The sequence below is a fragment of the Ixodes scapularis genome, unplaced genomic scaffold (assembly GCF_016920785.2).
Source record: "Ixodes scapularis isolate PalLabHiFi unplaced genomic scaffold, ASM1692078v2 PGA_scaffold12__126_contigs__length_90152505, whole genome shotgun sequence".
In the NCBI taxonomy this organism is placed as follows: Eukaryota; Metazoa; Arthropoda; class Arachnida; order Ixodida; family Ixodidae; genus Ixodes; species Ixodes scapularis.
In genome coordinates, this window is record NW_024609838.1 from 48,536,265 (window position 1) to 48,562,413 (window position 26,149).

The 26,149-nt window shown below is 49.1% G+C and overlaps 1 protein-coding gene across 1 annotated transcript in view; it reads left to right on the top strand.

Annotated features, from left to right (window-relative positions):
* The first annotated feature begins 2,801 nt into the window (after positions 1 to 2,801).
* Positions 2,802 to 26,149, top strand: part of LOC120851178 — a 177,767-nt gene continuing 154,419 nt past the window's right edge. The window contains exons 1-3 of the mRNA XM_042289200.1: positions 2,802 to 2,830; positions 5,221 to 5,430; positions 5,627 to 6,611. Coding sequence (XP_042145134.1) covers positions 2,802 to 2,830; positions 5,221 to 5,430; positions 5,627 to 6,611 — 1,224 coding nt within the window. The remainder of the gene's footprint in view (positions 2,831 to 5,220; positions 5,431 to 5,626; positions 6,612 to 26,149) is intronic.

Sequence of the window (26,149 nt, forward strand, 5' to 3'; positions counted from 1 at the left end):
AGAGAGCGAGCATGATCAGGTGCACTTTGCTCCTCTCCGGCACGCCGTAAGTCGCAAACACCTTCTCTACCCGGTCAAACCATACGGGCAGCTCGGCGTCTTCAGGCACTTTTTGATTTCTCAGTAGTTTAGCGCACTGAGATACGGGATCTGGGCCGCCGGCCACCCCCGACGCAGTCGCGGCTTTCGGTCTTTTGAGGCTAGCCCCGAGCTCGAGCTTTCGCAGTGGGATTTTTCCTTCCGATTCCAGCCGGAGCTGGAATCGAGGCGCTTTATCGCACAAGGACGATAAGACGCCTTGAGCACCAGGCGTCTTATCGCAACGACATTGTTCTCGGCGCGGGTATCAGCAACCATTGACACTTGCCCCTCCGTACCAGACCCTCCGAGCCCTTATTCACGTTTAACTCTGCTTTCTGTGCGCTTCGAGTCACCACAACCATTCGCTGCTACTTTTGAGACCAAACTGACACCAGCCCCAGAGTGTGAAGCCTTCACTCACCCAAGGTGTCGAAACTTGTCGTGCACTGTCGGTGGCCAGTCCTGCTCCCTCCTACCGTGGTGGCGCACTGATACTTGTAGATGAGCACACTCCAAGGCTTGAGCCTTGGTCGGTTTTGGCCGAACGCGGGGACCCTCTTGTCGCTCGGTCGTCTTCCGCACCGTAGGCCCAGCTCTTCTGCAGGAGTTCCTTGTCCGCAGCGTCCTCCGAAGTTTCCCGCTTTGTCAATTTCTGTCGACCAGCGGAACCTTGCTGCCGTCCGGTCGTCCTCTCCACCTCTGCCGCGGGGTCAAGGGATCGCTGACGTCCTGCTGGCTCTCACTCCCCTTCTGCCGACCCAGTCAACCGGGAAGAGGGTGCAGCTGTTCGGTTGTCTTCCCTCACCGTGCCCCGGCTCTGATGCTGGCGACTTTTCGGCGTCTCCTCCCGTTCGCTTGGCTTCTGCCAACTGGGAGGCCGTTCTCGAGGTTTCGTACTCGTCCCCGTCCTGGCGTCTCCTTCGTCTGGTCGTCTCCGCCGCAGTCGCCGTAGGAATGTCCAACGCAATCCTGTCGGCTGCGCCAGTAAGGTTCTTGATGGGTTGAAAGGGTGGTTCCTCCTCGGTGGTTTGTAGAAGGATGACTTGCATTGGACGGTGGTGGTGGTGTAGCGGTTCCGGCGAGAAAAATGTTTACGCAGGTACTTTTACGCAACAGTTTAAAAAAAGACAATGTAACATACGGGATACAAGAATACAAGCATTGACAACCTGAACCCTGGACTTGGCCGCCGTTAGAGAGCGGCTCCTTTCTCTCCAGCGGTACCGAACCAAGGACCCCCTCCCTTTGTCTCGCCTGTGCTCTTATTCAGAGCAGCAAACTTTTTCTAATTTCCCCGAAAGAGTCAACATTCTCATCCGGCGCTCCGAGCCCAGGCCTAGACGGCGCCAGGCGTATGAGGCTCAGACGTGTCTGCCCTCAGACACAACAAATCACTTCTGGCACTCCGAGCAGTGGTTGGAGGGACAGGTACCGACAGTCGAAGCACAGCGCTCGAGACATTTCTAGGGGAACGACCGGCGCTTATCGGCGGGATGCGGCAAACAAATCTCCAAGTAAACGCAACCCAAGGTGTGGCACTAGTCGACTACCAGAGAAAAAAGTGAAAGCCGTTTACAACTCCCTGTAACGCCGAGTTAGAGCGCAGCTCTTGAGGAGGAGGAAGGAACCCAAGCAGCACATTACGCCCGGCTCAAGCTTGAGCCAGACTGGGTAGCCAGGGAAGTTTCAGTGGGCCTAGATTGTTTTGCACCATGGCGCTAGGCAGCCCCATCCAGGTATGCCAGTCTGGCGACCACCGGCAGTTCCCTGTGTAGCCATGGACTGGCTCACCAGTGGAATTACGGCCTGGGCCAGGCGGGAAGCTCAGTGGTACCCCAAGCTTGGCTCTTTATTGGATATACAGCATGGGCCAGGTTAGTGACCGGGTGGTCAGCCACGCTTGGCTAGACAATAGAAATTCACCATGCAGTTAAACCAGTTTAACTGGTTATATTGACAACACACGTCGTAAATTAATATAATTCATTTCATTTCCGCAAAAAATACATACTGCAGGCTGCAAAAATAAACATAAAAACATATGTACAATGCGAAAAAATTGGCATGATATTATTAATGCGTCCCAGGCGGTTGGCGAGAATCTCCACATCTTCTGGAGTGTCGGGGTTCCGGTGGTGGCTAACATAGTACCGCAAGCCATCTGAAAAAAAGAATAAACATCAGTAATTAGACCATGGCAGATTTATTTGCACCCGTCTGTTCTAAAACGGTATGTAACTAATGCCACGAATAAAAAATATGCACTATAATAAGCAGTATGGGAGGGAATATGGAAGCGTGTGCCAATCGTGCATGTGGTGCCAGTCTCGCGGCAATTACGTAGAAACGGCATGTAAGAGATTTGACGAGCCACGAGACAAGCGACGACGATCCGCTTCACTGTCGTTCGGTCACTCGCGCGACGCGGCAAACCGCATGAAAGCGACGGAGCAAGCGGCCAAGGCGATGAGCGACGATTTCTAGGAATCCAAAAACCGAGCGATGCGACAAGCGACCGTGGGAAATCTCCGCCGCTCGTCTCTGACTCTCGTCGCTCGGAAAATCGCTTACATGCGGTTCAGCCTTTACGTTGCATAGCGGACGACAGACTAGGAAGGCAGGAAGGGGCAACAAAAGCAGGATCCTCTACCACAGTGGTTAACCACTGCGGTAGAGGATCTCTGAAACTGAATGTATACACTGGCGGTTGTATTACTAGCATGGCTGTTCCAAATGGGGTTGCGAAAAGGTTCGGTTTCACATGACCCTGATTATGAAAATGTATCCAAATGGTCGAGCCTGCTTACCTGGCTCGCTGGCGCCGAGACAGAGACAGACAGTGCCCGCGCTGCAATGAGGACGGAGCGAATTCCGAACACGCCGTTCTGGGATGCAGCCATTTCGCCCACGAGCGAGTGGAACTCAGGCGGAGGACGTCATCAGCCACAGGAACCATCGGCAGAGGCAGCACTCAAGGCACCGGCAAACTATCTTATTCAAACACAGCAACTTGTAACCTCCCCAAACAGAACAGCGCCAGATCCGGTTTTCTTTCTTTTTTTTTTTTTTTGGTTTTCGGAACTGCGCCGGCCGCCGTCTCAAAACTGGCGCTTCGAGCGGATGCGAGGGCCGCGCAAATTGGCCCGCGCGCTCCCTGTCCTTGCACGTGTACAGCTGTCCTCTTTCAAGGCATCCGCGCTGCGCGCGGGGAGACTGCATCATCCCCGGTCACCGGGCACTGGCGCATTTCAGGCGCGTGATTCATCTGGAGGGTGCGGGATCGTTCCCGCGCTTTTCCAGGCACGCCGCCTCGGGCACTTGCGCTTGAAGCGGCTTCTCCGTGCAAGCCAGGGTAGATAAAGGCCGCGGTAAAAAGCGGGAAAATTATAAAGTTCGAGTACGACCAATTTCGATAGTTTTATTTTCAATTTGCCCGGTACATTTCCACTACAATTATTTCATTTCGGGTTTGGGCTGTTCATATCCAAACTGTTTTCAAATAGTTTTTTTTTTAATGGCGAAAACGTGTTTTTTTTTATGTCTTAAGCTAAAACAGACTTGTTGCACTCAAACGTCACTTTCTAGTGCGAAGACTCTTGCCACAAAGCGTCAAAAATATGTTAAGAGAACGCTCATACGAATTGAAAAAAAATGGAAAAAGTTAAACGAACTCTAGAGTAGCAGTGGCTTTCAGCGGGCATTCCGGGTCCGATAGAATACGAGCTTGAGCCACGGAACATTGCATAGCGGCAATTCCCTGGCATTCCTTGGCTCACCCTATCTTCGATCAGGCAACATGCCCGAATATTGGCTGTTGCTTGTGTTGAGCGGACCAGGGAATTCCTGCGAACTACCATGAAACCCCACAGCTTGGCGGAGGCATTGCTACCCTGGCCATCTCTGACCGAGGAAAATGAATAGACAGCCAGGGTACATCAATAACTGGTAGCGGTCTGTTTACACTAACCATCAATGACCAAGGAAATTGATTGGTCAACCAAGGAAGGCGTTCCCTGGCAGTTCCGTGGCTTTCTGGAGCAAGGGAAGACTGTGAAACGCCAGGCTGGCATACAGACGTAAATGGCTGGGTAGTCGTGGCCAACCTATCACAAATAAGTGGCAACCCTGGCCCCAGCTAAACCAAGCAAGTGTGCTACCTGGGAAGGGTACTGGGGGGTGGTCACGTGACCTGGGGGTCACATGACGATGCCGATGCCGATGACGTCATCAGTAACGATGACGATGCGGATACCGATGACGTTATCAGTGACATCACGGATGGCGTCATCAGTGATGATGACGGTGACGATGCGGATACCGGTGACGTCATCAGTGATGATGACGATCACGATGCGAATGCCGGTGACGTCATCAGTGACGTCACTTATGACGTCATCGGGGTCACGTGACCTCGGGGGGGTAACGTGGTTTTGGGTGTCACGTGACCTTGGGGGTCACGTGACCCTGGGGGACGGGTCACGTGACCTCGGGAAATCACGTGGCCTAGGGGTGACCTTGGGGGGTCACGTGACCTTGGGTGACCTTGAGGGTCACGTGACCTTGTGGGGATCTTGGGGGTCACGTGACATTGGGGTGACCTTGGCTACGCCGACGCCGACGTTGCGGCGTTTTTTGTGAGATGCAACAGGTTGCATGCAACCTGTTGCTTCTTCTCTGAGCTGCATGCAACAGGTTGCACAGGATGCAACCTGTTGCATGCAACCTATTGTGAAAGGCTACGACACACCCGTACCACGTTTACGAGAGTGGCGCGTGCCCCTGGCTCATGTCGACCAAAGCACGCTCTCGCACCGACTGGCGGCTCGTGCGGGAGCTTCGGAGAACTCGGCTCTCGAGACAACCTTTGTAGAAGCTGGGTGTCCGTGTCTGTGTGTTCGTGTGGATGACTCTTCAGCGGGCGAGCCACCACGCCGAGAGACCCGCCACGAACTTCTTCGGCATTGGCTGGCCGTTGGCACACGAACTTCTTCCACATTGGCTGCCGAGGACCACGTAGGCCCCTGCGATTGGACAAGCCAGTGGACGGCGAGATGGCGAGGCGGAGATATAAAGAAAGGACACCCGTGAAGTTGTTGTGGTACGAACACTGAAAGGATGTTGTAATTAATGTAAATATAGTGTGTTCTGTTTTGCTGAGCTCGTCGCCTTCCGGGTCCTCGATCCTGTCTCCTACCCGGCACAAGGTAGTGTCGCCGGGCTGGGAGCGTTCGTCGGAACCCTCAATCACGACAACTGGTTGGCAGCGGTGGGATACGACTACGTGGGACTCGACTTCATGGAATTCGACTACACCGGGTCGACTTCGCCGGACCATGACTCTCGGTGTGGGTGAGTGCCCGGCCCTCTTTCTTGGATCCGCCAGACCTGACAGCCATTAGATTTGTTGTTAGGATTTGGGGGAAATTGTATCGGTCTAAACGAGTGTGTTTCCGTTGGACGCGAGCTTTCCTGAGTTCTAAAAGGGTGCCGATACACAGAGAGAGTCATGAATCTCGAGACGTTGCGTGTGCCACAACTGGTGCAGGTTTGTACCGAATTGGGAATCGATTTGGTACAAAATTTGGTACGAGTTGGGCGAGGACATCGGGTTGTTTCTCGTAAATTTCGAAAGAACGTGCGAGAAAGTGCACTTCCTCCGCGAGACATGGCCCCATAAGCTACTGACGCTACTCCCTTGCGAAGCGGCGGACGTAATAGCGCGCTTAACAAGAGAGGACGCCGACAATTACGACCAAGTAAAGGCCGCACTTCTCAAGAAGTATCGCTTGTCCACGGAAGCATTTCGCCAACGCTTCCGTCAAGCATCTAGGAAGCCATCTCAATCGTGGCCAGAGTTCGCATATAACTTAAAGGCAGATTTGATAGAGTGGCTAAAGAGTGCCGGGGCACACGGAGACCACGATAAGGTGGTCGAGTGTGTTGCAGCGGAGCAGTTCTTCCGGGAGCTCCCTGAAGCCGTGATGTTCTGGGTTCAGGACAGGCTCAGCGAGCCTAATCTCATGAAGGCCGCGGAGCTCGCGGAGGAACACGCGATGAGAAGAGGCCTGCAAGGTGATAGCTCAGGCAAGGCGCAGAGGGACAAAGAGGGTAAGAAAGCTTTCTGGTCGAAAAAGAACGATGTGAGAAAGCAGTTCCCAAGACGGTTCGCTAGCGAGGGGTCTTTCCGGAAACCTAAAGAAAAGGAAGTCGAGGCAGCGAACAGGAAATTTGGCTACCAGCCGAAACCAAACAGCGAAGGCAGCAAGGTCTTCGAAAAAAGGAGACCATCTATTTGTTTTAATTGCAAAGAGCCGGGCCACTTTGCGGCCAGCTGCACAAAGAAAGTGGCTTTCCACTATGTCCGTGACAGCGAAGACAACGAGAGGTTGTTAGAGCCCTACACGCGACAAATGCTAGTAAATGGCAAAGAATGCCGTGTGTTGCGAGACTCAGCCGCGACGATGGACGTCGTACACCCTACGTACGTGCGACCAGAGGAGTACACTGGAGACTGCGCTTGGATTCGACAGGTGGTAGAAGAGCAAAGTGTTTCCTTGCCTATTGCTAAAGTTTCTATCTCGGGACCTTGTGGAGTCCTAGAAACGGAAGCGGCAGTCTCCAGCAGGCTTTCCTTGCCGTATTCGTACCTCTTTTCAAATAAGTCTGAAGAGATGTTGCAACAGAGGGGGTTGAGCTTCGCAAACGAAACAGTGTTGGCCCTGACGCGCTCGAAGGCACGTGCTCTAGCGAGGCAGCTGAGCTATAACTCCGTGGAAGAGGATTCCCCTTCCGCTGAGTCGGGAGACAAGCCTGGAGTGTCGGGGGAATTTTCCGAATCACAGCACCAGAACACCGAGCCAGGGACAGAACGGGTAGAGCAGATGCCGATCATGAGAAAGAGGACGGCATACTTCTCTCACCGGCCTCCAAAAGCTTTCAGGCTTTAGCTAAACTGGATAGGCCGACGCTTATTTTGGAGCAAAAAAATGATCCATCCCTGAAAGATATCCAGGGGAGTAAGAGGGAAGGCATAGCCAAGAAGAACATCTCGTTTCAAACGAGATCAGGCGTGCTCTACCGGCAGTACCGAGACCGAAAGGGAAAGTCGTTCGACCAGCTTGTCGTTCCCCGTAAGTACCGAGCGGACTTGCTCCATCTCGCCCACGATTGCTCCTGGTCAGGACACCTTGGGATAAAAAAACCAAGGCGCGACTGACGCAGGAGTACTACTGGCCGGGATGCTGGAAGGACGTCGAGGGATTTGTGAAGACCTGCGACGCATGCCAGCGTGTCGGGAAATCTACGGATAGGCAGAAAGCCCCTATGACATTGGTTCCAGTAATTACTGAGCCATTTCGCCGTCTCGTGATCGACACCGTCGGACCACTTCCTCAGGCGCAGTCGGGGTACCGGTATATTTTGACAGCTTTGTGTCCGGCCACAAAGTTTCCAGAGGAAGTTCCACTGAAGGAATTGTCCTCGGCTAACGTGGTGGACGCTCTTTTGTCCATCTTTTCTAGGGTGGGGTTTCCAGAAGAAATTCAGAGCGACCAGGGAAGCGTCTTCACCAGCTTACTAACTACCACCTTTCTCGAGAAGTGTGGTATAAGGCTAGTTCACAGCTCCATCTACCACCCACAATCGAACAGCGTGGAAAGGCTTCATTCGGTGCTGAAGTGCATCCTGCGCGCTCTTGGTGTAGAGCGCAGAAGGGATTGGGAAGCCTGCCTCCCAGCGGCGATGTTCGCTCTTAGAACGGCACCTCACGAGACGACGGGGTTTAGTCCCGCGGAGCTAGTGTACGGGAGGGCTTTGAGAACACCGCTGCGTATGCTTCGAGAATCCTGGGAGGATCAAAAGGAAAACCCAACGGTCGTCGAGTACGTTCTAGAGTTGTTAAATCGGCTAAATAAGGCAATGGGGATCATGGAAAGGAACGCGAAGACCGCACAGAACAGGGCAAAAGCCTATTATGACCGAACAGCCCGGCTGCGTACTTTTGAGGTGGGCGACAAGGTTATGCTTCTTGTTCCCTGTAGAAAGAACAAACTTGACGTTCAATGGGAAGGCCCAGCCAGGGTTCTGCAGAAGCTGTCTGACACAGACTACGCAGTTGAGCTAGAAGGGAGGCGGCCAAACACGCGAATTTACCACAGCAACCTCATGAAGCCTTACAAAGAACGCGAGGCTATTGTAAACTTAACTCTGAACGCGCCAGAGGAGATGCCGCATGAGATCCCCTTCCTCAAAGGTGACGGATGCTTCACTGTCGAAGAGCTCTGCGCAAAAATGATAATTCATGAGAAACTCCAGCCCGCTCAGATTGCAGATCTAACCCAGTTGATCGGGGAGTTTCGAACGACCTTTTCAGATAGGCCAGGAAAAACGACCTTGGTGGTCCACGACATCGAGCTAACTGTCAATCAACCGGTTCGTTCTAGGCCGTACAGAGTATCTCCAAGACAAAGAGAGATAATGGAAATAGAGATCAAGCGCATATTGGAGCTCGGCGTTATTGAACCCGGGGACAGTGACTTCACATCGCCCCTGATCCTTGTTGAAGCACTAGGGAAAGACCCTAGGCCCTGTGTCGATTACGGAAAGCTAAATGCTATCACCCGGGATCAAACCTACCCGATCCCGAACATTGAGGAGAGGGTAGAGGTAGTTAGCGGGGCTAGGTTTATATAGACGTTAGACCTAGTGCGGGGCTACTGGCAGGTCCCTCTTACCGAACGGGCTAGCCGGTACGCCGCGTTTATCTCTCCCATTGGCACCTTTCGGCCGATCATGTTGAGTTTCGGCCTGAAAAACGCGCCGTTTTGTTTTTCTAGCCTTATGGATCGTGTCCTTGGAGACTTTCGCGACTTCGCCCTCCCCTATCTGGATGACGTGGATATTTTTTTGGATTCCTGGGAAACCCACGTGGAAAACCTTCGCGCGGTTCTAGAACGGCTTCGCCAGGCGGGACTTAGCGTCAAGCCCGAAAAATGCCAGCTTTGGAGAGCTGAGGTCAGCTATTTAATCCATGTGATCGGACAAGGTTGTCGCCGGCCCTCTGAGGTTAAGACTGCTGCAGTCGCACAGCACCGGCGTCCCAAGACGAAAACAGAAACACGTGCATTTCTGGGGATTTCTGGTTACTACCAGCACTACATAGAGAATTATTCGCACATAGCAAGCCCGCTCACCGACGCCCTCAGAAAATCCGAGCCGCAGATAGTTCAATGGGACGAAGCAAAGGAACGTGCGTTCAACTCGTTGAAGGAGGCGCTAACAAAGGGGCCGGTGCTGAGGGCACCAGATTACGCGACGGAATTCGTAGTGCAGTGTGACGCCAGCGATCGCGGGGTCGGAGCTATCTTGAGCCAGACCGATGATGAGGGGAACGAGCGGCCGGTACTCTACATTAGTCGAAAGCTCTCCACACGCGAAAAAGCTTATATCGCCTCAGAGAAGGAATGTGCATGTCTTGTTTGGGCCGTTCAAAGGCTTTCATGTTATCTCTCAGGTACCAAGTTTGTCTGTGAGACAGATCACTGTCCATTGCAGTGGCTACAAAACATGTCGCCCAAAAATGGCCGCCTCCTTCGGTGGAGCTTGATCCTTCAGCAATACAATTTTGAAGTAAAGTACAGAAAAGGACAGCTTAATTTAAACGCAGATGGGCTCAGCCGTAGCGTCTAGCGAAAAGGGCGAGCCTTGATGAGTTGCGGCGAATTTTCGAAATTCTCCGGGGAAAAATTCTGTTGTGACTCCCAAGGCGTGTTCCGAGAAATGACTATCTCGGTGAGCCGGCTATAGTGGGGGAATTAATCTGTTTTGTCGTTGTATTTGTTTTTTTTCACGGGTGTAGGTTGTATCCAGCTTTCCAGCTTACAGTATTTCTAAGCTCTCTAGTTTATCTTCGTAGCGCAAGGGCTTTGAGGAGAATTGATGAGCTGCTTGTTTATTTTGTGATGGTGTGGCGGACTGAGGGAGGGGCTGGGTGTTCATCGGCCCGGAGTTTGGTCTGGTGTGGTTGTTCCGTGTGTCTACCTCTTCCCAGGATGAACGAGTGCCCGAACTCCTGCCGAGAACCCCAGAGCGAAACCGCGTCTCTCGGAAGAGCGGTTGCTAACTGCTCTACCTCAAAACGCTCTCCCGGTTGCCGGAGGAGCTATTGTGAAAGGCTACGACACACCCGTACCACGTTTACGAGAGCGGCGCGTGCCCCTGGCTCACGTCGACCAAAGCACGCTCTCGCACCGACTGGCGGCTCGTGCGGGAGCTTCGTAGAACTCGGCTCTCGAGACAACCTTTGTACAAGCTGGGTGTCCGTGTCTGTGTGTTCGTGTGGGTGACTCTTCAGCGAGCGAACCACCACGCCGAGAGACCCGCCACGAACTTCTTGGGCATTGGCTGGCCGTTGGCACACGAACTTCTTCCACATTAGCTGCCGAGGACCACGTAGGCCCCTGCGATTGGACAAGCCAGTGGACGGCGAGATGGCGAGGCGGAGATATAAAGAAAGGACACCCGTGAAGTTGTTGTGGTACGAACACTGAAAGGATGTTGTAATTAATGTAAATATAGTGTGTTCTGTTTTGCTGAGCTCGTCGCCTCCCGGCTCCTCGATCCTGTCTCCTACCCGGCACAAGGTAGTGTCGCCGGGCTGGGAGCGTTCGTCGGAACCCTCAATCACGACAAACCTGTTACATCTTTTCTGACCTGCATGCAACAGGTTGCACAGGATGCAACAGGTTGCATGCAACCTGTTGCATGCAATGCGTGGTTACGCCGACGGCGACGGCGACGCCGACGCCGCTCAGGCTGGAAACGGGCCTCTAAGAGCTGCGCTCTAAAACACATAACCACGGAGCCTTGCCAGCTGCAATCAGCCGAGCGGGGCGCGGGAGGTGACAGCCCGCCACGCCGCGGCCTGTTCTCGAGTAACGGGACACCCGCACCGCAAGGGGGAGACTCCTTGCCCCGCTCAAAGTTCTCCCGCCCAGAGGTCGTAAACATCCCCTAGTGAACCCCACACGTCTCCCCCGAAATTGTTCGCGCAAGGCCTTCACACGAAATAAGACAAAAAACAAAACGGTTCCGGAACATTAAAACGTCTATTTCTCAACTATTTAGCGGGGAAACTGAACTGGAGCAAGGTCACGTGACGTCTATTTTTCTGCTCTTTAGCGGAGAAATGGAATTGGTGCATACGTCACGTGACGTCTATTTTTCTGATATTTAGTGTTAAACTGAATTGGTGTATAGGTCACGTAACGCCTATTTTTCCGTTATTAAGTAATTTTCCCCTGTTTACCGTGGAAACTGAGTTGGTTAACGAGACATGACGTGTATTTTTCCGCAATGTATAGCGGGTAAACTGAATTCCTTGTTAGTGAGCGCGTTGGAAATGATGTATGTTTAGAAAGGGTTATAAACGTATAAACAGGCGACGGGACAATACAACTTGTGCTGTCCCGTCTCGTCTTTAAGCATATAGCTATTTTTAAACGTGCAAACCGAATTGGTGGATAGGTCAGGTGACATCTATATTTCCGCAAAGTCTAGTGTTGAAAATGAACTGGGACATAAGACACGCGATGTATATTTTCCCGCCGTTTGTCGTGGAAACTAAATTGGTGCATAGGTTATGTGACGTCTACTTTCCCGCTTTTTAGCGAGAAACTGAACTGGTGCGTAGGTCACGTGACGCCTATTTTCGCTGTTTCGCGGGGAAACTGAATTCTTGCATAGGTCATGGGACGTCTACTTTTCCGCTATTTAGCGGGGAAACTGAATCCTTGCATACGTGACATGACGTCTATTTTCCGCTCTTTAGCGGGAAAACTAAATTGCTGCATAGGTCACGTCACGTCTATTTTCCGCTCTTTTGCGGGGAAACCGAATTGTTGCATAGGTCGCGTGACGTCTACTTTTCCGCTATTTAGCGGGGAAACTGAATTCTTGCGTAGGTCACATGACGTCTATTTTCCGCTCTTTAGCGGGAAAACTAAATTGCTGTATAGGTCACGTCACGTCTATTTTCCGCTCTTTTGCGGGGAAACTGAATTCTGGCTTAGGTCACGTGACGTCTACTTTTCCGCTGCGAGGAAACTGAATTCTTGCATACGTGACATGACGTCTATTTTCCGCTCTTTGGCGGGAAACTGAATTGCTGCATAGGTCGCCTCACGTCTATTTTCCGTTCTTTTGCGGGGAAACCGAATTGTTGCATAGGTCGCGTGACGTCTACTTTTCCGCTAATTAGCTGGGAAACTGAATTCTTGCGTAGGTCACATGACGTCAATTTTCCGCTCTTTAGCGGGAAAACTAAATTGCTGCATAGGTCACGTGACGTCTATTTTCCTCTGTCATGCGGGGAAACTGAATTGTTGCATAGGTCGCGTGACGTCTACTTTTCCGGTATTTAGCGGGGAAACTGAATTCTTGCATAGGTCACATGACGTATATTTTCCGCTCTTTAGCAGGAAAGCTAAATTGCTGCATAGGCCACGTGACGTCTATTTTCCGCTTTTTAGCGGGAAAACTGAATTGTTGGATAGGTCGCGTGACGTCTATTTTTCCGCTATTTAGCGGGGAAACTGAATTCGTGCATTGGTCACATGACGTCTATTTTCCGCTCTTTAGTGGGAAAACTGAATTGCTGCATAGGTCACATGACGTCTATTTTCCGCTCTTTAGCGGGGAAACTGAATTGTTGCATAGGTCACGTGACGTCTACTTTTCCGCTCTTTAGCGGGAAAACTAAATTGCTGCAAAGGTCACGTGACGTCTATTTTCCGCTCTTTAGCGGGGAAACTGAATTGTTGCATAGGTCGCGTGACGTCTACTTTTCCGCTATTTAGCGGGGAAACTGAATTCGTGCATGGGTCACATTACGTCTATTTTCCGCTCTTTAGTGGGAAAACTGAATTGCTGCATAGGTCACGTGACGTCTATTTTCCGCTCTTTAGCGGGGAAACTGATTTGTTGCATAGGTCACGTGACGTCTACTTTTCCGCTCTTTAGCGGGAAAACTAAATTGTTGCATAGGTCACGTCAAGTCTATTTTCCGCTCTCTTGCGGGGAAACTGAATTGTTGCATAGGTCGCGTGAAGTCTTCTTTTCGCTCTTTAGGGAAAACTAAATTGCTCCATAGGTCACGTCACGTCTATTTTCCGCTCTCTTGCGGGGAAACTGAATTGTTGCATAGGTCGCGTGAAGTCTACTTTTCCGCTCTTTAGCGGGAAAACTAAATTGCTGCATAGGTCACGTCACGTCTATTTTCCGCTCTCTTGCGGGGAAACTGAATTGTTGCATAGGTCACGTGACGTCTACTTTTCTGCTCTTTAGCGGGAAAACTAAATTGCTGCATAGGTCACGTCACGTCTATTTTCCGCTGTCTTGCGGGGAAACCGAATTGTTGCATAGGTCGCGTGACGTCTGCTTTTCGGCTATTTAGCGGGGAAACTGAATTGTTGCATAGGTCACGTGACGTCTATTTTTCCGCTCTTTAGTGGGAAAACTAAATTGCTGCATAGGTCACGTGACGTCTATTTTCCGCTCTCTTGCGGGGAAACTGAATTCTTGCATAGGTCGCGTTACGTCTACTTTTCCGCTATTTAGCGGGGAAACTGAATTCTTGCATAGGTCACATGACGTCTATTTTCCGCTCTTTAGCAGGAAAACTAAATTGCTGCATAGGTCAGTGACGTCTATTTTCCGCTCTTTAGCGGAGAAACTGAATTGTTGCATAGGTCGCGTGACGTCTACTTTTCCGCTATTTAGCGGGGAAACTGAATTCTTGCATAGGTCACATGACGTCTATTTTCCGCTCTTTAGCAGGAATACTAAATTGCTGCATAGGTCAATGACGTCTATTTTCCGCTCTTTAGCGGAGAAACTGAATTGTTGCATAGGTCCCGTGACGTCTAGCTTTCCGCTATTTAGCGGAGAAACTGGATTCGTGCATGGGTCATGTGACCTCTATTTTCCGCCATTTAGTGGGAAAAATGAATTGCTGCATAGGTCACGTGACGTCTATTTTCCGCTCTTTTGCGGGGAAACTGAATTGTTGCATAGGTCACATGACGTCTATTTTTCCGCTATTTAGCGGGGAAACTGAATTCTTGCATAGGTCACATAACTTCTATTTTTCGCTCTTTAGTGGGAAAACAAAATTGCTGCATAGGTCTCCTGACGTCTATTTTCCGCTCTTTAGCGGGGAAACTGAATTGTTGCATAGGTCGCGTGACGTCTACTTTTCTGCTATTTAGCGGGGAAACTGAATTCTTGCATAGGTCACATGACGTCTATTTTCCGCTCTTTAGCAGGAAAACTAAATTGCTGCGTAGGTCACGTAACGTCTATTTTCCGCTCTTTAGCGGGGAAACTGAATTGCTGCATAGGTCGCGTGACGTCTACTTTACCGCTATTTAGAGGGGAAACTGAATTCTTGCATAGGTCACATGACGTTTATTTTGCGCTCTATAGCAGGAAAACTAAATTGCTGCGTAGGTCACGTGACGTCTATTTTCCGCTCTTTAGCGGGGAAACTGAATTGTTGCATAGGTCACGTGACGTCTACTTTTCCGCTATTTAGCGGGGAAACTGAATTCTTGCATAGGTCACATCACGTCTATTTTTCCGCTCTTTAGCGGGAAAACAAAATTGCTGCATAGGTCACGTGACGTCTATTTTCCGCTCTTTAGCGGGGAAACTGAATTGTTGCATAGGTCGCGTGACCTCTTCTTTTCCGCTATTTAGCGGGGAATCTGAATTCTTGCATAGGTCACATGACGTCTATTTTGCGCTCTTTAGTGGGAACACTAAAGTGCTGCATAAGTCACGTGACGTCTATTTTCCGCTCTCTAACGGGGAAACTGAATTGTTGCATAGGTCTCGTGACGTCTACTTTTCCGCTATTTAGCGGGCAAACTGAATTCTTGCATAGGGGACATGACATCTATTTTCCGTCCTTTAGCAGGAAAACTAAATTGCTGCGTAGGTTACGTGAAGTCTTTTTTCTGCTCTTCAGTGGGGAAACTGAATTGTTGCATAGGTTGCGTTACATCTACTTTTCCGCTATTTAGCGAGAAAACTGAATTCTTGCATAGGTCACATGACGTCAATTTTCCGCTCTTTAGCGGGAAGACTAAATTGCTGCATAGGTCACGTGACGTCTATTTTCCGCTCTTTAGCGGGGAAACTGAATTATTGCATAGGTCGCGTGACGTCTACTTTTTCACTATTTAGCGGGGAAACTGAATTCTTGCATAGGTCACATGACGTCTATTTTCTGCTCTTTAGCGGGAAAACTGAATTGTTGCATAGGTCACGTGACGTCTTCTTTTCCGCTATTTAGCGGGGAAACTGAATTCTTGCATAGGTCACATGACGTCTATTTTCCGCTCTTTACCAGGAAAACTAAATTGCTGCGTAGGTCACGTCTAGTCTACTTTTCCGCTATTTAGTGAGTAAACTGAATTCTTGCATAGGTCACGTGACGTCTATTTTCCGCTCTTTACTAGGAAAACTAAATTGCTGCGTAGGCCACGTCCCAAGTAACATTGATATGTTGTAAATATGTTGCGAGAATGTTTCGAATGTTGTGGGAGTGTTGGGAGACTTGCGCAACAGTCCCCATTATGTTTCTCACGCAACAGTGATTGGCACAACAAACACGCAGCGTTACGCTACTGTTTCCATGCTGCCTGGGGAACTGTTTATTAAAAGTCGGAAAAGGCTGAAGGTACAACGTTAGCTAGGTGGCATAATTTAAATGTTGAGCAACTGCAGCGCGCGACATGTTGCTTAACCAACAGGGTATCAGTGTAGTACAGACGCAAAAATCGCAACGTTGTGTAGTGAACTGTTTCCAATACGTTTCTGACGCAACATTGATCGGCACAACAGGGCACAGCGTTAGGCTAATGTTTCGAATTTCATGCTGCCTAGGAAACCGTGCACTAAAGGTAAAAAAAGTTGAATGTACAACGTTTGCTAGGCGGCATAATTTAAATGTTGCGCAACTGCAGCGCACGACATGTTTCTTATGCAACGTGGTATTACTGTAGTACAGACGCAAACATCGCAACGTTGTGCAGTGAACTGTTAGCAATCTGTTTCTGACACAACATTGATTGGCACGACAAAGGCACAGCGTTAGACATCTGTTTCGAATTCCATACTGCCTAGAAAACCGTGTGCTAAAAGTCATAAAAAGGTTGAAGGTACAACATTTGCTAGGCAGCGTAACTTAAATGTTGCGCAGCTGCAGCGCACGACTTGTTTCTTGTGCAACGTGGTACTTCTGTAGTACAGACCCAAACATCGCAACATTGTGTTGTGAAGTGTCTCCAGTTTGTTTCTGATGCAACTTTGATCGAAACGAGAAAGACAAAGCTTAAATCTGCTCCCTTACACTGGCGTTCGACACACAAATGCTTAGCGGATCCGCCCGTTTTTTTCAACGAATCGCGAGCACTTGCACTGAATCTTTAAGCAAAGGCGTCCGCAAACGCGACTCAACCGCCGGTGTGAATGGGCCTGCAGTGCTTCGAGCTCCATGTTGCCTAGGAAACTGTGTACCAACGTTAGTATAGATAGAACCACTCTATTAGGATGCGATGCTGAAATCACCTTTGAGGCAAGGTTGTATAAAAACAATATTAATTGTGCTGCAAAGCCTTGAAGCTAAAGATATTAGAAAAGATCACGCGCACGTCATTTGGTACTAAACTCCAATATAATTTACAAGAAGAAAAACGTCTTCTGTTTCTTTTACTCAAAAACATGCTTTCTGCAAGCTGAAAGTGACCACAGTAAAAAAAAAAGAAAAAAAAAGATTAAGAGTGGCAAAATGGTCGCATTTAGTTTGGTATAGGTGGACGCCAGGGGCCCAGGTTTCAGTGGTGAGTTTCCCATCTGAGTGTTCTTGCAACTTTGCCGTGTAGTAAAATTCGGAAAATGGCTGTAGGTACAACGTTCGCTAGTCCATTCGCTACAAAAGCTGGCGCATCCCCCGTCGCGCCTGCAGAGACTTAATTGCCAAAGCCGGCGAGTCGCCGGGCTGTACATATTTGTGGTTTCAAGTTTAACTAGTGGATGGCGCGCCATAACTACTTACACTTGCGGGGTTTGGATATTTACCACCGCGCGGGTTATGGATCTTTTCTGCTAATTCGTGCACGTTTACCATTGCGACATGGGGGAGAACGCCACAACCAAAAATATCCCGATCTCTATCAACCCACGGCCGCAGATGACAACAGGAGTTTGGCCGTTGTATTGAATTTTCAATCAATGATTTCACATGTCCAACAAACTTTCACCATGTTGAATACGCTGTCGTCCATCTACGACGCCATACTTGCCAGCGAAATGCAATGTCCCAACCGGTTTGCAGTGCGCGCGGCACCCGGGTTTGAAAGCATTTGAGAGAAAGGGCACTGCAGCATTGCCACAATGTACTGTTCGAGGCTAAGCTGAAGTGATGATGATGATAGCGTTTATTCCACTTACAAACGGAGGTTCCGTCTGCCATAGTATGAAGCGGCTTCTCTATCCGCTTGAGACTCTATAAGATACGCTAGATGGACAATTTGGTCATTGCTGGACAACTGGAAATTTGATAATGGTCACACGGATTCAAGCTTGCACGACGTTGATTCATATCAAGCCAGATATGGCATCCGTAATAAATATGTTGAGAACGTGTTTCTGCGGAAATTTTTAGTCGCCAGTTGAAAAAGCCACCATGTTGTGAAGGTTATTTCACAAGGAGCTATCTTTCGGCGAAAATAATTTTGACACCTCACAGCAGAGACGTAGTCACCTTCCGGGTTTAATAACTTGTTGATAATGATAAACACAGCTAGACGGCTCCGATTCTGGTGTGCCAGCAAAGGTGGAAAGCGGGACGAGAGGGAGCGAAATTCACAAAGCTCAGGGGCGCCCGCATGCTTACAAAGTCAAGCACCACCGGCTGCGCGTTATTGGCGTTGCCAGGTATCAGAATTCTCAACAGGCGATGTAAATGTTGGCGCAAATACTACAAAATAAAAATTAAATGAAAGAGTAAGTAAATAAAATGGGTTTGTTTGTCAGAAGACGCAATATTTTTAATTTTTCCATGGAAAATAAAAATGCTTTTGAACACTTTCAAATATGCTGAATACAAAACAGCGTACCGCGAAGGATCACGTGATAGTTCGACCGACTTTCATTGGGCGAGAGCCGCTTCGACGCCTCGGCGCGCGCGTCTTGTTCTGTGTCGGCCAACGCTCCTGCGAAAACGCGCATACGCGCGCAGGAAATGACGTCAGTTTGACGCCGACGCGCCTGAATTCCGAGCAAGAACGCGCATCCGGTCTGCGCTTCAGTCGATTTCGGCAACTTGCCAAGTTGCTAAGTTCGCCGGATCGGAAAAGTTTCGACAAATCTGCGTCGTATTATTTGACGTGTGGTCTTCCTAGGCGTTACTGAAGAGGACTGCATTGTTTTTTCACAACCAAAAATGAAGCGGAGTTGCCCTTTCGGAAATGCCCCTCGCGCCCTTCCTCTTCTCACCCTATCGCAAGAGTCACGTGACGTCAGGGGCTTCTTTTGTGTCGGCTTTTCTTGTACGGATAATCCTCAAAAAGCGCAGAATGAGCGGCTAGCTGCGAGCGTGACAACGACCTTGAGACTTCCAGGTGTCTTCCCCTCACTGTCGCGGCCACGCTCAATCCACGAGACTGAGGACGGCAGCGCGGCCCAATGAAGGCCCGAGGGCGCTCGGTCGGTGGAGATAGAGGGGCCGCGGTGTGCTGGGGTCGTTGCAGCAGCCGCCCTCTGGCATCGCGCGTCTGCTGGAACTATTCCCGTGTCTGCACAAGGATTGGCTTGCGCAATAAAGGGTTCAGGTCGTCGATAATACATTTCTTTCCGAGACATATAAATCAAGTGGCTTTCCCTAATCTCGTCATTACTGTTCGTAACATAGATCTCCCTCATAGGTTGTTCATCCCATTTTGAATCCTTTTGCGAATTTATTCGTCCTTACCTCTGGTCGATGTTTGTTTCATAACTTGATAAAGACCTTTAAATATTGGCGCGGGCTTCCGCGATCAACGCTTTACCCAATTTATCAAACATTGGACATGACTGGCGTCAGGCGGGTGGAAGAAGCAAGCCGCAATGTTGGCTTCTAATAAAGACGGTGCAGTCGTGAAATAAGTCTTCGCTTCACCTGTATCCACAACGCCCCATCGTTTGCACGATCATAATTTCTCAGTGACATAGGTGTATACCACATTTTACTCATAGTTACTATAGATGTGGCCCCACAGGCTTTCCCGTTATGAGCGAGTCGACTTTTGAATGACCGGTGGCTCTTCTGAGTGAGAATAAATATCATCTTCTTCTCACAACAACCACACCTTTATCTCTTCCCCCTCCCCCCCTTTCCCGAATTGGGGAGATATCAGTCCATTTCAGGAAGCGTTCTGCACACAGGGTTTTTTGGCTACTCATTCTCAACACATTCCAACTTGGAAGTAAAAACATCGCATGAACGTCGCCCAATTATTTCCAACCTATATAATCTGACTCTACCGTTAGGACCCAATCAATTTCATCATCAATCATTATTTGTTATGATTTCATGTTGAAAGCATGTTCGCCGTGATGCCACAGAAGTGGTCGATTCAAATTTAAAAGGGAGAAACAGGTCCTCGTATTTATTTTGCGGAAATACTCGCTCCTCTGACGCTCCAGTGCGTAAGGTCAAAGCACCCGAGGCAGTGCGTAATACTTTACAAAATGTCATTGACGATGAAACATTGGTGGGTAGTGCGTAAAATTGTTTACACCCCATATTGTAGCACTCTAAACAGAGGCATACCTACCCGCAAAAAAAAATGTGGCAATTATCCCAAAAAAAACACATATTAGCTTGCGTAAAATTGTTGCATCCCCCTCTCCCCCCCCCCCCGGCGCTCTCTCTCTCTCTTAATTTTTTTCCCCGCGCCACGACAAAGAATAGCGGCCCAGCAACGAATTTCTACCAAAACCTTGCTTTTTGGAGAAAGGACTCGGTATACGGTAGTGAATCTGTCAGGGAGTTTGTAGAAAAAAGAGGCGACTGTTGAATCTAGCCTTTTGCAAAAATCATGCCCGGGATATTTCCATTTTCCTTCCACGCAATTAGAAGGCAAGATGGTGGCGGTATTCATGAGCACTAACATGCTGCTTCTAAGAGAGAGTGCCAGATTTATAGTGCATGTCAATTTACATCTAAATAGTTTAATCACTGTACACAAACATTCTCGGCCTGGAAGATCTCATGGAAGCATGGCGGAAAGCAGATTGCTGGAAATAGAAGTCTCTATTGAATTGCACTGGTGTGAAAAATTATTACGTATGTTTGTCTTATTTCTGTGCTAAAATAAAAACAGCGTTTAGAAACCGAACATTGTGAGATTTGAAGAGCACCGAAAGGACATAAAAAACCGGGACAACCTTAACAATACGAGGCGTTCGAAGGGAAAAGGCGTTCGATGAAACGGTGTTCCATGAAACGTCTTCGATGAAACCGCTTCGATGAAACGGCATTCGATGAAATGTCCGGACGCAGAAAATAATCAATGAAAGAGCGTTACTCGTTAGCTTGGAAAAAACTGACGCGTTACAAAGCTCCGTTTCAGTTTTGTAAATGTAACGAAATACCGCGGTGTCGTTACTTGCCATGACTAACGGACGTTACTTTTACGTTAGTTTGTCGTTACTTTGTGTTTCACTGTTAGTATATGACTGTAGAGTCTTAACCCCAAACGTGCCTATAAGATTGTCGAACACTCCTTGAGAAACGGGAGTTTGATGCATACGGTCGATCTTCCTCTGCTTCTTCAAGGGTGTGTTGGGAAAGTAGTTTGTAGCTTCGGTCTTTCGTTTCTCTGAAATTACCGCGAACCCTGTCAGCTTGTGCGAATACAAGGACTGGCGAAAAAAAAAATTAGGACTGGTGCGAAGCACCGCTGTTAATTTCTAGTTATCAGTAGTGAGGAACAACGAAAGATTTACTAAATAAACTGCGTCACGAATTAGTATAGAAAAAAACGGTCTAAATAAAGCGCAACCTCAAACATATATCACATAGGCGTGTTTATATATAACTTCTTTGATTCATTTATTTTCCTTCTGAATTATACAAATAACTAAACTAGAGCGTTTTCGAAGGCTTTTTCGCTAGCTTACATTAATGAGCATCGTGAGATGTAGCTGAAAAACTGCGACTAACAAAACGATCTCGACAGAAAGCTGCGTTATTTCGGCTAAGAAGGCTTAACGACGACATTTTAACGGAAAAAGGTAAGTGACATTGAAGAATAACTTTTAATGTGCTTTTTCACATTCGAGTTCGACGTCCTGGATGTGCTCAGCAGTTTGAGTTTCGGCATACAGAACAGACACTTAAACAGCAAATTGTCTGACTTTGTTTCGTTCAGTTTAAACATAGCACTTTAGGCTAAGCTCCATGGGACGAATATACAGCGAAAAATTGACGAATTTAGCCTCGCGGCTTTTGCTCTGCGCGTGGCATCAGCACAGTTGCTGCTACGTCACGCGCCCAAGCGAGCGTGCCGTCGGGCGCCGTTCGTCAGTTATTCGTTGCAAAATTCGCTCCATTGAGCGAATTTAGCCCGGGCCATAATAACAAAGTTTCGGTGGTCGTTGCCATCTTGCACGAAAAGTGAGTACGAGATGGCGGTAAAAAGGGCTTTTATAACAAGCGTTCCAAAACGGCCTTGTTGGTTAGAGGCAGGAGTCGCATGACAAAGGCAAGTGTACAGTACACGGACCGCTCAAGAACAGCATACCTTATAGCCACACCGGTTTTAGTCACAGTCAGGTTTAGGCTACACATGCAACGAAAATAGGACACCGATCGCATATATAACCCATAATAATAACCAAAAAAGATTATTGGTGATTATAAACGAAGTATAGCGCCGGCCATACTTTGGTTAATGTTCCATGCGTACTCGTAGTATCTTTACGTGTATATGATTAAAAAGGGTGGCGAGCGCTTATAAGCTCTTTAGTTTTACCCTAAGTTTGTCTTTCGTGTCCAAAAACTTTTTTTTTTTCACGCCGGTAGCGGCAAAGGAAGGGCGAAGCAAACGAAAGCCATCACTATTACTGGTACGAATGTGTCTCTTTAGAGAAATGGTATTGTAGCCTTGACACGCAACCAGGAACTGCGAGAAGGATTACGCGGGCGCAGCGTCCAGCATATTTCCGTCTTTGAATGACAGGGAGCTAGGGGCAAACTCCGATACAAAGAAGGTGCCGTCCGTGGTGGTTACGCAGTCTTTTGTCTAATTTTGGGGACGCTATGGGAGAAAGGGTGACCAGAGGTTTTATTCGGAGGCGACCTTCTGAACGGGAGTCGTTACCGAGCGAGCGAACGCACCTTTGTAACACGGCGGCAGGGATTCTAAAAAATGGTGACGGCTTTCTGGTGACGGACGCATTTCAATCCTGCGATAACCTTGCCACTTATTTTGGTTCAAAGCGTGGGAACGTCAATGCTTCCAAATTTAGAGTTTATCCTTTCCGTTTTTGACAGAAAGAGAATATATTTATTTTGAAGAGAAAGTCTTGACCAACTGGAGTAGCTAGGGACGATTCGGCAGAATCCTTCGAGCGGCGGCAGACCGTTGCCTTCTGAGCGGATGTATCTTTCTAGCGAGACGGCTGCTCCTTCAAGGCATGGCGACGGTGGCCTTAGTAACTTCGATACAAATGGCTAATTCGCGTGGTTCTTTCTGCGCGCTCTCGAGCGCTCTTTCCAGAGCGCGCGGAATCGTGTGGTCGAAAGAGAGTGCTGTGGCCTGATCGGGTGGTTCATTCCGAGGGCGCCTCTTAAGGCTCTGTTATACTCCGACGTAACGCGTGCGCGCGTGCGAGCGCGTCACAGCGACGTCACGTCGGCGAAAACCCGACGCTCTATACTCCGGCGTCGTGGCGTAACCGGCGCGACCGGCGGCGTTCGACGCAGCCTGACCGCCTCGACGCCAAAATGGAGCATGCCGTATTCCGCGCCGACCGCGCCGGCCGCGCCGGACCAGGATGCATCACGCGCTGGCTCCGGCAGCCCTCGCGGCGAATACGAGCAATAGCAGACGACGGGAGCACCACTTCGTGTGGCGTCATGTTTGAAGGATCGGACGTCTCGGTCGTTGAGAAGCTGATCGATGGAATTCGTCCTTACCCGAGTGTCTACGACTCGACGAAGCTTCAGTACCGCAGACCGTGCGCTTGTCAAAGATGTACCGCATGTACAGGGTGTCACAAAAGAAAATTTACACGGTATTTTTTACCGCAAAAATAAACTAGGCATCGCCGAACGCTCATTCTCCGCCCGAAGGTAGAGCTAGAGGTCACAACCAGATGGCAAAGTTTCAGCCCGATCCGATAACTTCATCAAAAGTTATAAGTGATTTTCTGAAAATTTCAATGGGAAAATGGCGGCCGACGGACTTTTCAAACACATGGGGCTCTATGACAGTAGAAACCGAAAACGGGCAAAAATGAGCTCCATTTTCCCATTGAAATTTTCAGAAAATCACTTATAACTTTTGATTAAGTTATCGGATCGGGCTCAAACTTTGGCGTCTGGTTGTGACCTCTAGCTCTATCTTTGGGCGGAGAATGAGCGTTCGGCGATGCCTAGTTTATTTTTGCGGTAAAAAAGACAGTGTAAATTTTCTTTTGTGACACCCTGTACATTGACCGCCTACGCTTCCGGCGCAGGGGGTGCACCAACAGTGCAAGCCCGAGTTTTCGTCGTGCAAAGTACGTCCACGCCATCGCTCGAACTCGGTGCTCAAGAAGCGCGAGAATTCTCGTCTGCGATTCGAAACGAAAAGGAACCGGAAATGGCGCACTCTCGCAGGAAAAGCGCCCTCGTAGCCAGATTCTGCGCATGCGCCGCGCTGGCGGCTCACCGACGCGCGCCGCGGACGTCGCCAGGTCAGCCGGAGAATAAAGAGAGCGATTTTTTGTCGCGCGCGGCGTGACTGACGTGACGTAGCCGACTTCGGCCAGCCTTCGCTTGCGCGCGCGTTAGGTCGGAGTATAACAGAGCCTTTACTCTCAGAGCGCTCCCTGGCACTCCGTCTGTAGCCGTCGGAGTGCGGAGCGGCGCAGGCGTCACGTGGTAGCTGGACGGTGACCACGTCGTTTTGTTGACGATGGCCGGCAGTGGTCTGCGGTGGTGTGCGGGGTCCGGCATGACGGTGATTGATGTGTGGTTCTACAATCTGCTTGTGCATTCGACGGTGCGAGGATTACAACGGACGGGTAGACGTTCGTTTGCGACCGTAGCAGGAAAAGACGACGTGTGAAGTGTTCTCAGTGCTTTCACTAGATCGTTCATCTCACGGCGGTGAATCCTCCAAGCCTAACCGACGACGAAGAAGCTCGCAGAGCTCGCCGCTGTTTTACCCGATTTCGTAGTCGCTTAAAGAAATTTTTAAGGTTTGGTAAAAATGCGTTGAAAGGTTTGTGTTGTAAAATAAAGGGAGAGCCGAACATAATGGACTGTGATTTGTGTCACATTGCGATGCTTGCACGATATTTTGCTGTGAGAAAAATGCGGTTTATTAACTATTTTATATTCGCCTGCTCAGTCCTATGGATGATTGCTATCGCAACGCGTTCACTGTCAAAAACGCGATGAGTTGACAACCGTTTCCAAGGGTTGGCTTTCGTTCCGTTCTGCAAAAATAAATTCGCATACTGTTGTTTTCTTTTTTTTTTACATGCCGATGAGTAAAACAATTTACATCAAAACCGTTATTTAATCACGCTGTGAGCGTAAATTTTCCTCAATCGTCCACCGTACGCTGTAAGATCGCGTTGTTTTTAATGCATTACCAATGCCCAGAGATTTTAATTCCGTGACTGGTCTAAGAACCTCGGAGCGCTCTGAAGCCAGCAGTTGTGATCGGCTGAAAAGGATCCCGAGTAGCTCTGGCGGCGAGGAGGGGCCGCTCTGCTGAATCGAGGTCAGAGGAGAAAGGCGACCACGCGAATTCACCAAAAGTCTGCACGAAGGACGCTCAAGAATTCGACAAAGCGATAATCACGCGCCTTTTGGTCCCGGTTGTGGGAGCGTTGAAAGTGTCTTCCGAGGGGTTTTGAAATGAAGTCGTTTATACATAGCTTTGTTGGGGTTTCTTCGCCATTTTTTGTAGTGCGCAGAATAAAAATTAGTTTGCTTTCGAACCACCATGCTGCCATTTTTAATCAGAAGTAACGAGTAATGGGTAACGTAATTTGATAGCAGATACCGTAAAATAATAACGGCATTACTTTACTCGTTACTCATTTGGTATTCTAACGAGTACGATATTACGTTACTAAAAAGAACTAACGCGTCACCAGTAACGTTGTTACTTGTAACGCGTCAGTTCCAACACTGTGACCTAGGAAGAAGGAAAAGTAATTGATATTGAATGCGAGCTTGCTCATATAACTTTAATCTGTTCAGATGTTCCCCTGTAAACAACAGTCCACACCGCCTGGGTAGTACGTAAGTGGGCGAACGAGACGCCTCTGGGTTTGGCGTCACGCCTGCATTTCCAGGGTCAGACTTACCTCTCATTCACACTGGAAGCGGATCCGCGTTTGCAAGGCGGTTGCGAACGCGGTTCTAAAAAGATCCAGTAGATTCCACGCGCATTGGATGTCACCGAGTACACGTGCAATTGAACTGGATCTTTATACAACCGCGTTCGCAACCGCTTTGCGAACGCGTATCCGCTTCCAGTGTGAATGAGCGGTTACTGGTTCCTGACACCCACACGATTGACGGCTCCGCCCAGGTATTTGACTGTTTATTGATACGGAGAAGAAGAGGAAGAGCGCGACTGCTCGCGGCCATAGTGCGTTCTGGCACGCGCTCTGGCGGGCAGTCAGATTAAAAACCCACTGCTGAAAACCACCCTGTGTACGGAGTCTAAAACACGATAATCATCAAATGGGAGTGGACGTAGATGTATAATTATCCGATGCAAATTTTCCCTTGATT